General features: G+C 35.5%; 1 protein-coding gene across 9 annotated transcripts in view; it reads left to right on the top strand.

Moving 5' to 3' along the window:
* Window positions 1-15,000, top strand: part of r3hdm1 (R3H domain containing 1) — an 82,326-nt gene that overhangs the window by 58,099 nt on the left and 9,227 nt on the right. For all 9 annotated transcript variants that reach the window (XM_079808600.1, XM_079808597.1, XM_079808596.1 and 6 more), the window contains 5 exons: window positions 4,148-4,390; window positions 6,818-6,935; window positions 11,945-12,099; window positions 12,181-12,332; window positions 12,431-12,534. In XM_079808600.1, coding sequence (XP_079664726.1) covers window positions 4,148-4,390; window positions 6,818-6,935; window positions 11,945-12,099; window positions 12,181-12,332; window positions 12,431-12,534 — 772 coding nt within the window. The remainder of the gene's footprint in view (window positions 1-4,147; window positions 4,391-6,817; window positions 6,936-11,944; window positions 12,100-12,180; window positions 12,333-12,430; window positions 12,535-15,000) is intronic.

Genomic DNA, 15,000 nt, shown 5'->3' with positions numbered 1-15,000 from the left:
TGGTGCTTCAGCGGTTCTTCAGAGGTTCTTCAGAGGTGCTATATAGCACCTTAGTCAAAGAACCGGTGAACAACCTCTGAAGAACTGCTGAAGAACCACTGAAGAACCGGTGAAGAACCTCTGAAGAACCGGTGAAGAACCACTGAAGAACCACTGAAGAACCTCTGAAGAACCGGTGAAGAACCACTGAAGAACCTCTGAAGAACCGGTGAAGAACCACTGAAGAACCTCTGAAGAACCGGTGAACAACCTCTGAAGAACCTCTGAAGAACCACTGAAGAACCTCTGAAGAACCTCTGAAGAACCACTGAAGAACCACTGAAGAACCGGTGAAGAACCGGTGAACAACCTCTGAAGAACCGCTGAAGAACCTCTGAAGAACCACTGAAGAACCGGTGAAGAACCGCTGAAGAACCGGTGAAGAACCACTGAAGAACCGGTGAAGAACCACTGAAGAACCGCTGAAGAACCTCTGAAGAACCGGTGAACAACCTCTGAAGAACCGTTGAAGAACCTCTGAAGAACCGCTGAAGAACCTCTGAAGTACCTCTGAAGAACCGGTGAAGAACCACTGAAGAACCTCTGAAGAACCACTGAAGAACCTCTGAAGAACCGGTGAAGAACCACTGAAGAACCGCTGAAGAACCGCTGAAGAATCACTGAAGAACCGGTGAAGAACCACTGAAGAACCTGTGAAGAACCTCTGAAGAACCGCTGAAGAACCGGTGAAGAACCACTGAAGAACCTCTGAAGAACCACTGAAGAACCACTGAAGAACCTCTGAAGAACCGGTGAAGAACCACTGAAGAACCACTGAAGAACCTGTGAAGAACCACTGAAGAACCGCTGAAGAATCACTGAAGAACCGGTGAAGAACCTGTGAAGAACCAGTGAAGAACCTGTGAAGAACCACTGAAGAACCTCTGAAGAACCACTGAAGAACCGCTGAAGAACCGCTGAAGAACCGCTCAAGAACCGCTGAAGAACCGCTGAAGAACCTCTGAAGAACCGCTGAAGAACCTCTGAAGAACCTCTGAAGAACCGCTGAAGAACCTCTGAAGAACCGCTGAAGAACCTCTGAAGAACCTCTGAAGAACCGCTGAAGAACCACTGAAGAACCTGTGAAGAACCAGTGAAGAACCGCTGAAGAACCGCTGAAGAACCTCTGAAGAACCGCTGAAGAACCACTGAAGAACCGCTGAAGAACCGCTGAAGAACCGCTGAAGAACCGCTGAAGAACCGCTCAAGAACCGCTGAAGAACCGCTGAAGAACCGCTGAAGAACCGCTGAAGAACCTCTGAAGAACCGCTGAAGAACCACTGAAGAACCGCTGAAGAACCTCTGAAGAACCGCTGAAGAACCGCTGAAGAACCGCTGAAGAACCGCTGAAGAACCTCTGAAGAACCGCTGAAGAACCTCTGAAGAACCGCTGAAGAACCTCTGAAGAACCTCTGAAGAACCTCTGAAGAACCGCTGAAGAACCGCTGAAGAACCGCTGAAGAACCTCTGAAGAACCTCTGAAGAACCTCTGAAGAACCTCTGAAGAACCTCTGAAGAACCGCTGAAGAACCACTGAAGCACCAAAATTGGTGCTATATAGCACTAAAAAAGGTTCCCCTATGATTACGAGCAAAGAACCATTTTTGGTGCCATATAGAACCTTTTTTTTTTTTAGAGTGTACCCTAATATTCACAACTTATAAACTTTTTTTAAATTGTATTATTTTAATGTTTTTTATTTATTTTTACATTTTATTTATACATTTATTTATTATATTTTATTTATTCTTATATTTATTAATTTAACCTTTATTAAATAATTAATTTAATGTGTTATTGTGAGACAAGGTAAATATACAATACAAATAAATATTATTTTAATGTTTTTGATTTATTTTTATATTTTATTTATTATATTTATTCTTACATATATTAATTTATCTTTTATCTATTAATTTATTTAATGTGTTATTCTGAAACAAGGTAAATATACAATACAAATAAATATTATTTTAAAGTTTTTGATTTATTTTTATATTTTATTTATACATTTATTTATTATATTTATTCTTATTTATTAATTTAACCTTTATTAAATAATTAATTTAATGTGTTATTCTGAACCAAGGTAAATATACAATACAAAAAAAATATTATTATTTTATATTTGATTTATTATTTTTATGCTTATATTTATTAATTGATCTTTTATGTAATAATTTATTTAATGTGTTATTTTGAAACCAGGTAAATATACAATACAAATAAATATTATTTAAATGTTTTTGATTTATTTTTATATTTTATTTATGCATTTATTTATTATATTTTACATTTATTCTTATTTTTATTAATTTATTTAATGTTATTTTGAAACAAGGTAAATATACAATACATATAAATTATGTATTAATTAAATATGTATTAATTATTAATAATGTAATACAGTAATGTAGTAATTACATAAATATTATTAAGTGTAGCCTTTAATATTGTTAATATTTAATATAAATATGGCCCCTTTAATATTTTGTCCTATTTTCTATTCTCTTTTTCAGTCTATTTTATTCTTTTTTTGCTGTTTTTGGTTTGACCCTGTTCTTCTCTTTAGTCATTTTAGTGTGTGTGTGTGTGTGTGTGTGTGTGTGTGTGTGTGTGTGTGTGTGTGTGTGTGTGTGTGTGTGTGTGTGTGTGTGTGTGTGTGTGTGTGTGTGTGTGTGTGTGTGTGTGTGTGTGTGTGTGTGTGTGTGTGTGTGTGTGTGTGTGTGTGTGTGTGTGTGTGTGTGTGTGTGTGAGTGAGTGTGTGTGTGTTTATTAATCTCCATATTCTGTTGGCATCAGTTTCTGATGTCCTGATAGCAGAGATGGTTTGGTCAGGTTTATTGATTAATGTGTGTGTGTGTGTGTGTGTGTGTGTGTGTACCAGCGGAGGCTAATGACTGAACTGGGTCACTTCTGTCATACTTCTCTCTGTGTGACCCGTTTCTGCTAAATATAACAGCCTCATTAACAAATCCAGACCGCATCAATAATTAATAACAGCAGATGTTGTTACTACTTTCTGATGGACTCCTTCAGCCTGTGATTTTATCAAAATATCTCCTTTTGTTGCGTAATCGAATGAATCGTAAATCCCAGGCGTAATCTTGGCTTTCAAATGAGAAAATTTATTATATAAATGACCTAATTTTAATGTATACTTTTTTTTTTTTTTTTTTTGATTGGGTTGAAAAATTTGGATTAGTTATACATTTCAGAAAATATTTTTTAAATAAAATAAAAAATATGTAAATATACTTATCCATTACAATCAGTTTTTCTTACATAATTTTGTAAAAAAAACAAAAAATTCTATACCGGTATTTCTTATAATATTAAGTAGCTACATTTTAGATATCTAAATTATATATATTTTTAAATGAAGTTTTTCATATGTATGTATAAATGTAAACTATTATAAAATATATTATCACATTAAAAATGTATATTTGTAAAATATTTTTGTAGGGTTTTTTATCGCACAAATAATTGTATAAAATAACTATTTTTTGTATATTTTAATAATTTAAAAAAATATATATTTTTTAAGTTTATAAAGTTTTAAAAAACGAATTTTTTAACTAAAAGTGTGTGTGTGTATATATGTGTGTGTGTGTGTGTGTGTGTGTGTGTGTGTGTGTGTGTGTGTGTGTGTGTGTGTGTGTGTGTGTGTGTGTGTGTGTGTGTGTGTGTGTGTGTGTGTGTGTGTGTGTGTGTGTGTGTGTGTGTGTGTGTGTGTGTGTGTGTGTGTGTGTGTGTGTGTGTGTGTGTGTGTGTGTGTGTGTGTGTGTGTGTGTAAAAATATGTGTGTGTGTGTGTGTGTAAAAATATGTGTGTGTGTGTGTGTTTGTTTGTATATATGTGTGTGTGTGTGTGTGTGTGTGTGTGTGTGTGTGTGTGTGTGTGTGTGTAAAATGTATATGTAAATGATGTAAAAGCGTATTATAAATGTATTTGTATTTATTTAGTAGTTAGTCACGTGAAGCTGGACTTCAGTCTTTTAAATTGAAATTGACATTGTTTTGTGTGTGTGTGTGTGTGTGTGTGTGTGTGTGTGTGTGTGTGTGTGTGTGTGTGTGTGTGTGTGTGTGTGCGTGCATTAAAACAGCAACAGGACGGTTTAAGTGCCCAGTTCAGCCAGATGAATCTAGTTCGGCAGCCTTCAGGTGACGCTCCGGACCCCCACACGGGCCTCTACCCACAATCCCTGGTGCTCCAGAACCATCCGCCCGCCGGGTTCATGCTTCCATCAGCAGGACAGCCCATGAGTGGCCACGCCTACCCCCATCCCTCAGCTGTCAATCAACCCGTCCTGCAGCCGCACGGATACATACAGCAGCCCGTGCAGCAGGTACACACACCTTATGGTGCTTTAGAAGGTATTATTATAACTTAAGAAAATCATTTTTAAAATGATTATTTAGTACTTTTCTCACGCATACATTTTATAAAAGTTAATATAATTTATTATAAGATTACATAACATTTTATAGCATTTTCACAAAAAAAAATTTGAATGTTTTATAAATAGTTTTTATTAAATATTTATTCTAAAATTAAATATATTTTTTATTTGTGTGTGTGTGTATTAGGGATGCAACAATACAGTTAGTCCACGGTTCAATATATACCTCGGTTTTTAACCACGGTTTTCGGTTCTGATGGCTTGTCACATCAGTTTTTTGTTATTCTATTCTTAGGCGACAGGAACAGCAAGAGGTTAAGGAGAAAAAATAAAAATAACATTATTGCAATACTCTTTCTTTATTTTACTTAAAAGAATTGAAAAACCTTACTTAAACTTAACTTTACTTTTAAAAAAAAACCTGTGTACACATTCCTGTATTGTAAAATATAAAATAAATATATATAAAGATTTACACTGGCAGCTCAGAGCTGTACAGCAGCATTTAAGTATGAAATTGAATGAATAAATGTAAAAATAAAACACTACATAGACTTCACTATAAAATATACACTGATTAAAGCTGTACTGTATTAGTTTTTCAGTCAAGAGCAGTGAGTGATTTTCTCTTTGTCTTTTGTTGTTGTATTAACATTAAAGGGATAGTTCACTCAAAAATGAAAATTCTGTCATTGAGAAATGAATACAGGTTTGAAACAACATTAGAGTGAGTAAATAATGACATCATTTTAGAGGTGAACTGTCCCTTTAAGGACAGTGTGTTCACTATAGGCTGCGCTGCTGTCAATTAAAGACCTGCACGCATCTAATATACACACACACGCCGATTTTACTTTCACTTTAGACATAACCGACTGTGTTTATGTTAACCTTGTGTGTATTTGACAGTATTAGCGCAGTAAGACGACTACTTAGTCCAGTAATCGCGTGTTTGACAGGCGTTTAGTGCGCACGCTCTGAAAAGCGCATGTTAAAACCGCACACGCGAATGAGCCGGCCAGGCTTTAAAACGCATGCAAATAATGAACTTTGGTGATTGTGAATATCTATAGTGTTCCGTGAGTTTAACTCTCCCACTAACCTGTGATGTGAATGTATGTCGTGTTGTTCAGTATTGGGATGGAGGCAAATTATAGAATTTGTAGAAAAATAATTAATTAAATGCGAAACCGAAAAAACCGCAATTCACAAGCGCGTATTGAACCGTGAAGGCCGTACCGAACGGTTCAATATTATATTGAGAATTGTGGCATCCCTAATATATATATATAATTTTTTATTAAATTTCTAAAATATATATTTTAAATCACCTTCCAAATCATATAGATTATAAAATATTTATTTATTAAATTTTTCTTACATACATAATTTTTTAAAAATTTAAAATATATTATAAATTGATAAAAAATTACATTCATAAAAAACAACAACATAACATCAAAATGTTAAATGTTTTGAAATCAGTTTTTCTCATATTTTATAAAAATAAATATTATGTAATTAAGTAGCTACATCTTAGATCATTTCTAATTGTTTTAAATAAAAGTTTTTCAAATATATGTAGATTAAAAAAATATTTGTAGTACTTTTTCCCCGCCTAATTTCTTACAATTAAATATTGAATACATTTAACATATTTTTTAAGAAAAAAATATTTGTTTACTTTTATTTATATGTTTTTAATATGTATTTAGTAGTTTTTGTCTCACCTAATGTTTTTACAATTAAATAATTACATTTAAAAATATTTAAGAAAAAAATATTACTTTATTTATTTATTTATTTATTTATTTATTTATATATATATATATATATATATATATATATATAAATAAATAAATAAATAAATAATCTTTTGGACTGTCAAAAGATTAATCGCAATTAATCGCATCCAAAATAAAAGTTTGTGTTTACATAATATGTGTGTGTGTACTCTGTTAATTATTATTTATATATAAATACACACACAAGCATGTATATATTTAAGAAAAAAATATTATTTTTTATATAAAACATTTATATTTATATATATTATAGATTATATAAATGTATATACAGTATATACATGCAAATATTTCTTAAATATATACATGAATGTGTGTGTATTTATATAAAAATAATAATTAATAGAGTACACCCACATATATTATGTAAACACAAACTTTTATTTTGGATGCAATTAATCGCGATTAATCTTTTGTGTGTGTGTGTATATATATGTATATATATATATATATATATATATATATATATATAAAAATATAAATGTATACCTGTAAAAAAACAGCCATTTCTGCTACATGAGCTGCATGATCTGACCACGGACGTGTGTGTGTGTGTGTGTGTGTGCAGGTGTCGGCGTGTTACTGTGCTCCGGGTCAGTACTCGCACTCAAGCCAACACTACAGAACCGTGACCCCGGTCCACTACAGCGCCCCCCAGGGTCAGACACTGCCACCGCAACACACAGGTACAAACACCGCTTCTACACCTCACTTCCTGTCTCAGCAGAAACAGAGCGCTCTGATTGGAGCGCTGGGAGACGGGGCCGTGTCACTGTATGAGATTCGTAGTCATTCTCACAGTGAACCGGTCTCTTTTCCCAGCCCTCACTCCTCAACTCCTGACCTTTTACTTTTGACCTCTGACACACACACACACACACACACACACTTCTGCTATCAGATTTTTGTTACCGGACGTTGTCAGTATATTCATAAATCACATTTAAAATCAGATCAGATCTTGATCAAGAAATAAATGATTCATTACCCACTCAACAAAAGATAAATTCATTACAAACAATACATAAATATTAATTACCCTATCACTGAAGGCTATATATTCATAACGATAAATAAATAAATGGTCCTGGACTAAGACGATGCATTTTGAAAAAAAAAAAGGAAAAATATTAAATTATATAAGATAGGATAAACAAAATTAAATGTTGAAAATGAAAAGATAGAAATTAAAATTGTTATAATTTATTGAAATAAATTATATTTAATTATTTTTCCTAACTATTTATAAATATTTCGCTAATTATTATCATTCTGGGTATCAAGTGACATAATTGCCATACATAGTTATTGGCATAGTAACACACTAACAAGCTCTCGGAGCACCTTAGCAACAAGCGCATAGCAACAGGCATGCAGTGCTGAGTGGGCAAGATCACTCGCATCTCAGATGAAAATGTAAAAACGCTGTTAGAGATGAAACCGGGCTGTGTGTGTGTGTGTGTGTGTGTGTGTGTGTGTGTGTGTGTGTGTGTGTGTGTGTGTGTGTGTGTGTGTGTGTGTGTGTGTGTGTGTGTGTGTGTGTGTGTGTGTGTGTGTGTGTGTGTGTGTGTGTGTGTGTGTGTGTGTGTGTGTGTGTGTGTGTGTGTGTGTGTGTGTGTGTGTGTGTGTGTGTGTCTTCTATACATTACTTTAAATAGAACAAAATGATACACAAGCTATGTATTAGAGCAACACAATTCTGGATAAACTGAGAATAAAAATAGAGATCACGATTCTGAACAAACAACTAAACAAAATAACATAATTAATGTTAATGGCTGAAGTCTATAAAAATGTTTAATTAATCTGAATTATTTATTTTAAAAAACTTGGGTTTGAATGAATGATTAAATTCCTCAATCAAATACAATTGTTTCACAGATGAAGCCGCATCTTTGAACCAATCTCCTGAATGAACGATTCAATGACAAATGTTTTTTAAAAGTAATTTGTCGCCATCTGGTGGCGGAACAATATAATCGATCCAATCGTTATTTGAAGTGCAAAGCTAATTTCACAAGGTGACTGGTACAGTATACAGTGTTACATGTAAAAAAAACTGATAATTTATTTATATGACCACTGATTGAAGCTTGAAAAAGTTTTCCAATAAATAAATAATGATTAAAAAAGTTCAAAGTGATCATGTGTTTATTGCAATGCACAAATGTCTTGGTCAGAATGAGAATAAAACACTTATTTACCTGGAAACCATATTGAAAAACAAAGGTTGCAATCATAACAAATCATTTGTATTACATATAAATAGCTGAATCTATGAGTGTATAAATCTTTAAAAAAAAAACAGTTCTTGGTAAGTGCTGACATATTGTATAGATTATATACATCTCCATCTCCATATAGGCAGTGTTAGGCTGACTTTGACCTACAGTATGTCTACTACATCACATATAGCCAGACTCAAAAAGGGATTGACCGGCACGCTCGCCAAAAAGGCGGCAAGCAAAACAAAATACACAACCGGTGGATGGTGAGTAAAGCAACTATTCTCTGGGCAAGTACTCAAATGCTTGCGTTTGAAATGAGTTTTAGAAAACAGTCTCTTCTGATGTTTGTAGTGGCGTTCAGAAGCCTTGACATTAGCATCCTTATTTTGAACGGATTCCGGACCTTTTTGCGCCCAATAAGCACGCACGTTTTCATCAATTTTACCCCAGCGAGCTAGCCTGGCGTGGCCATACTCAATTCTAGTCAGGATATGAGTCTGGTACCGCTCCATTGAGCTTTGATTATGGGGCGTGTTTCAACCGAGCCAGGAAAGACCTCAATTGGAAAGACCCACAACCAATCAGAGCAACGGAGCGACGCGTAACGTTAGTTGTCAAATGTCAACAGAACTCAACTGCACTGTTACCAAGTCCGTGTTTTTCTCCATGTCCGCGGGTTGAAGCGACCCCAATTATGTGATTATCTAAACCCAGGAATGCGAATTTTAGCAGGCAACCTTGCCAAAATAACATATTTTGCCAACCAAACGCCATTTTTTTCCGGAGAACACCCCGGAAAGTTATTGTTTTGGGCTATAGTTTTGAGTAGCAATTGTGCGCGACATTGCAAAAACACTTGGAAACCCTGTCTGCACGCACGCTGGATTAAGTAACGTTACAAGAAAAACATGAGTGTAAACGATCTTTGCCAGTAATAAAATAATTTAAGGATACACAGAGTACTTACCAACACGATCATCGTTTCTGAGAGAAATAGTGAAGGTGAACGCATATACGAACAAGTTCTCCGTTTAGGATAAGAGCAAATTCAACCCAAGCGGCTTTTGATGACGTGGATGATTACGTTACTGTTGATCATCTGTCCATCATCGTCTAAAGCCCGCCCTGATGATTTCATTGGTCCGAACAGTTTCTGTTCAGGCATAATTCCTCCTCTATGGAGCGAGTCCAGACCGAATTGCCCGAGCAAAACATTTTGTGGGCGGGGCTAAATTCGGCTGGCATCCAGGCTACCAGGCGAGCAGGATCAGTGGATAAAGAATCTGTAGTTGGACATTGTTCGGTCGCTGTTTCTGACTGAAGAGATGATTATTCATTGATGGGCTCGTGAATTCAAATCATCTCCAAACGTTTCTTCCAGCGGGTTCGAAATGTTGTCCTCTGGATTCTCCGCTTGCTCATCAAGTTGTGGTGTCATGGGTGTAAAAAATCCAGTAATCCTTTTCATTTTACTGAGAACTTCCTTTTTGCGTTGCTGTCTTTGATTCTTTAATTTTCTTTTAAGCACGCCACTCTGATACCGTTTGGCAGTAAACGAGGCACTACGTAACTACCAATAACCAATCAGGAAACCTCAAGATGACTGACATTTAATTTAGCTAATTAAATTACATTTTTCATTGCAGGGCAAGGCCAGGTAACAATACCAGACCAATCAACAAACTTTAAAATGACTGACATATTATTGAAAAAAATCAAACGTAAAAGGGCTTCAGCCCAGTCAAGCCCATTGGTAAGTCCAGCCTTATGTGTGTGTGTCACATTGAAAGAGCCCCTTTCACATGTGTGTATGGTGGAAATGGTCAGGCTTTTATTCTCTTCACTTTGGCTTTGTAAGGGCAGGTATAAATAGCCGTGCACTCGCGCCCACAGAGCCGTCCCTTCATCTGGATCTGAGCAGACGAATGAGAATTACTGCCATTATACACCACAAAGATCTCACACACTATCCCTGCTAGCCTATATAGTGAAAGAGCATTATTTACAATTAAATTGATTTAATATATTTTATTATTATTTATTAGTGTAAACTGATCATTATAAACCTACATTTATATATAGATAATATATGTATATGTATGTATATATGTATATGTATCATCTATATTATATATTTTCATATACATGTGTGTGTGTGTGTATATACTGTACATACATAGAAAGAGAGAGATCAGTTTTTCCATATCATCGAATAAATCTCTCTAACACACACACGCACATATATGTATATATGTAAATATATATATATATATAAAATAAAATATTGCATGATTACATGTTTTCCATTATTATTACTGATATTATTATTATTGTGTAAAAACCGATCATTGCAATTACACACACACACAATTTATTTTTAACCAAATATAATTTTAGAATTATATTATTATTATATGGTGATTATAATTATTATTATTGATCATTACAAACGTATGTTTATGTGCGAGAGTGTGAGAGTGTGAGAGTGTGTGTGTGTGTGTGTGTGTGTGTGTGTGTGTGTGTGTGTGTGTGTGTGTGTGTGTGTGTGTGTGTGTGTGTGTGTGTGTGTGTGTGTGTGTGTGTGTGTGTGTGTGTGTGTGTGTGTGTGTGTGTGTGTGTGTGTGTGTGTGTGTGTGTGTGTGTGTGTATGTGCGAGAGTGAGTGTGTGTGCACGAGTGTGTGTGTTCAGGGGTTGCAAAAATAAACTTTAAATTATATATTATTATATTATATATATATTATATATTTGAGCACCCTGGACTTCTTTGGCTTTAAATTATATATATTTATAAGTTTATAAATTGAAACATTGCTATATTATTACATATGTTTTATTATAATAAAAAGTATTATACAAAATATTAATATGTACAAATAAATCATTACAATCCAAATTTATGATAAAAATAAATATTAAAATAATTACATATTTTTTAGATTGTAAATGTTAAATTTCACATTTTAAATGCATTCAATTGAGTATTGAAGTTACATTTTTAAATATGAAATATTACAATAATAATATTATTATGTATAAACTGATTTTTATAAACATTATCAGTCTGGCTCATAGATATTAATTAGGTGACACAACATTTACCAAGACATCCTAACCGATTTGCTGGAAAATGCTAGTAAATAACATTATTATTATTATTATTATTATTACCAACTATTTGTGTCACCACAGACTTTACTTAGCGACTCTTTTTCTTCAGAAGCGTTTCGAACCGCCGCAAACGCATTAACGTCCGTCTGTTCCCGCTCATTTTCCAGTGCATCTTCAACTTCATTTCGCATATTTCAGCCTTTTCCTAATTAAACTGCAAAGTTCTTGACAGCATTTAATGTTGCGGAAAACCTGTCTTTGTTTTTTCTCTTTGTCCTTAATGTTTCCCTTCCAGATGTTGTTTGTTCATGATTCGTGTTTTCTATGCTAATGAGTTTCTGTCTGAATGTCATTTTAGGTTTCCAGACAGTCATGCCCGGCCAACCCCCCAGCTACCAGGGCATGATGGGAGTTCAGCAGACTCAGAACCAATCGCTAGTCAGCTCTCAGGGCGGAATGGCCAATCAGATTCAGAGCGTGATGGTGCAGTATCCCACAATGCCTCCGTATCAGGTCAGTGCTGCATTTTGCACGTTTCTTAATGTTTTTTCTGCTTCTGAGTGCTTTTATTGATGTAATGTGTGTGTTTGGCAGGTGTCTATGCAGCAAGGTTCTCAGAGCGTTCCGCAGGCAGCCTATCAGCAACAGATCATGCTGCAGGGACAGACCAATCAGGCGCCAGCGCCCTCCGGCAACATGCAGGTGTATTACAGCATGCTGCCGCACACACAACACTCTAGCATCAGGTAACACACTGAGACGCGATGTCACCGCGTTTAAAACTGCTATTTGCGTTCAACCAATCAGATTGGGCCTCATGCGAACTTCCTGTGTGTGTGTTCAGCTCAACCGTTGGTTTCCTCCCGCCGCCGGGTTCAGAGCAGATGTCATTTCCCAGAGCGCCCTCCCCCTGCGGCTCTCAGCCAATCACAGGCCAGCAGTGCACAGGTATCACAGCACCCTTCAATGCATAACTATCCATAATGTTGAAAATTATATATATATGTATGTATATATTAGTGCTGGGCAAATTAACGCGTTAAAGGGTTAGTTCACCCAAAAATGAAAATTCTGTCATTAATTCCTCACCCTCATGTCGTTGGACACCCGTCAGACCTCCGTTCATCTTCAGACACAAATGAAGATATTTTAGTGTAAAGCTGATGCTGAGAAAGGCTTCAGATAGGCCTCCATTGGCATTCAGTACATTTACACTCACAAGACCCATAAAAGGCACTAAAAACATCGTTACAAAGTCCATCTCACCACAGTGACTCTACAATAATTTTACGAAGCGACGACAATAGTTTTTGTGCGCAAAAAAAATCTAAATAACACCTTTATCCAACTTGTTCTTGTCTTCCGTGTGTGCCTCCACGACGCATGCGTGAGAATATGAGCAGATCCGGCGTTCGGACACATGACCCAGAAGAGATTTGTTTACAAGCAGAGGAAGACGCGCGTGTCTAAGCTGTTGAATTCTACATTGATCGTGCTTTAGGTCTCGGCGTAGTTCTCAAAATCGGGTTAAAGTGTGCATTTCATGGATTCCTGAACGCCGGATCTGCGTCATATTCTCGCGCATGCGTCGTGGAGGCACACACGGAAGACAAGAACAAGTTGGATAAAGGTGTTATTTTGACTTTTTTGCGCACAAAAACTATTGTCGTCGCATCGTAAAATTATTGTAGAGTCACTGTGGTGAGATGGACTTTGTAACGATGTTTTTAGTGCCTTTTATGGGTCTTGTGAGTGTAAATGTACTGAATGTCAATGGAGGCCTATCTGAAGCCTTTCTCAGCATCAGCTTTACACTAAAATATCTTCATTTGTGTCTGAAGATGAACGGAGGTCTGACGGGTGTCGAACAACATGAGGGTGAGGAATTAATGACAGAATTTTCATTTTTGGGTGAACTAACCCTTTAACGCGGGCGATTAATTTTCTCAGTTTAACGCATTCAAAATATTTAACGCAATTAACGAAGCGTCCGTTTTTGTATCCATTTTTGCCCAGCGTTACATTATATGATCACGCTCTTATTCATGTAAATGCTTTTAAACCATCTAAGCGTGACAAGACACAAGAGAACGCTGTGTGTGTGTGTGTGTGTGTGTGTGTGTGTGTGTGTGTGTGTGTGTGTGTGTGTGTGTGTGTGTGTGTGTGTGTGTGTGTGTGTGTGTGTGTGTGTGTGTGTGTGTGTGTGTGTGTGTGTGTGTGTGTGTGTGTGTGTGTGTGTGTGTGTGTGTGTGTGTGTGTGTGTGTGTGTGTGTGTGTGTGTGTGTGTGTGTGTGTGTGTGTGTGTGTGTGTGTGTGATGAGTAGGTTTAGGGGCAGGGGCAGTGTGTGTGTGTGTGTGTGATGAGTAGGTCTAGGGGCAGTGTGTGTGTGTGTGATGAGTAGGTTTAGGGGCAGTGTGTGTGTGTGTGTGATGAGTAGGTTTAGGGGCAGTGTGTGTGTGTGTGTGATGAGTAGGTTGGTATATGGTATGTACGGTATAAAAAACATTACGCCTATGGAAAGTCCCCATAAAACATGAAAACCCAACGTGTGTGTGTGTGTGATCCCTAGTTCAGTAGTCAGGGCACTGATCAGGGATCAGCCACATTCATGAACACGATATACTGATTCACCACCCAGGATCAGTGTTGGGGAAAGTTACTTTGAAAAGTAATGCGTTACAATATTGCGTTACCTTAAAAAGTTACTTAGTTACTTTTTAAGAAAAGTAATGCGTAACGTTATTTTTTTCTCACCTGGGCTGGGCTTGTTTTTGTTTATAACAAAAAAAGTTGTATTTTTGTGCAACGGTAAAGACCTCTTCATACCAAAATGTAAATAATAAATAGGTAAAAATGCAGATTCCCGCATGACCAGTAGAGGGCGCAGCTCTGGATAATGTAGAATAGGATGCAGGAGAAAAAAGTTTTACCAATAAAAACTAAAAATCTAGTAATTTTCATCATCAAAGGTCAGCAGCAAGACATTGGTAAATTAAATATAAAGGTAGATTAAATGCATAATAGAAAAATATTAAATGATATAAGATAAACTAAATTAAATGTTAAAAAATGAAAGGTTACATTTATTGAATGTCAATTTTTCCAGAAACAAATAAATTGGAATAATTTATTGAAATAAATTATATTTCAATATTTTTAAATACTTGTTACAATAATGAATTTATCATAATATATAAAAATATATATTTATTAAATTATATTTTGGTATATAATCAATACTTAATTGTATATTCATATTATATTTCTATATTAAATAAAACTTAATTAAAAATATTTTAAAAATAGTAAAATATTGTTTATATATTCAAAATGTTGCATGTAAGCTGTTTTTTTTACTGTGAAAACTCAAACTCACGCTCCGTGTCATATTTTGGGCATATTTTGGTAGATAT

Source organism: Gobio gobio (assembly GCF_949357685.1).
Source record: "Gobio gobio genome assembly, chromosome: 24".
Taxonomy (NCBI): Eukaryota; Metazoa; Chordata; class Actinopteri; order Cypriniformes; family Gobionidae; genus Gobio; species Gobio gobio.
The sequence above is the reverse complement of the archived record's forward strand: the minus strand, read 5'-3'. Positions and strand labels throughout refer to the sequence as shown.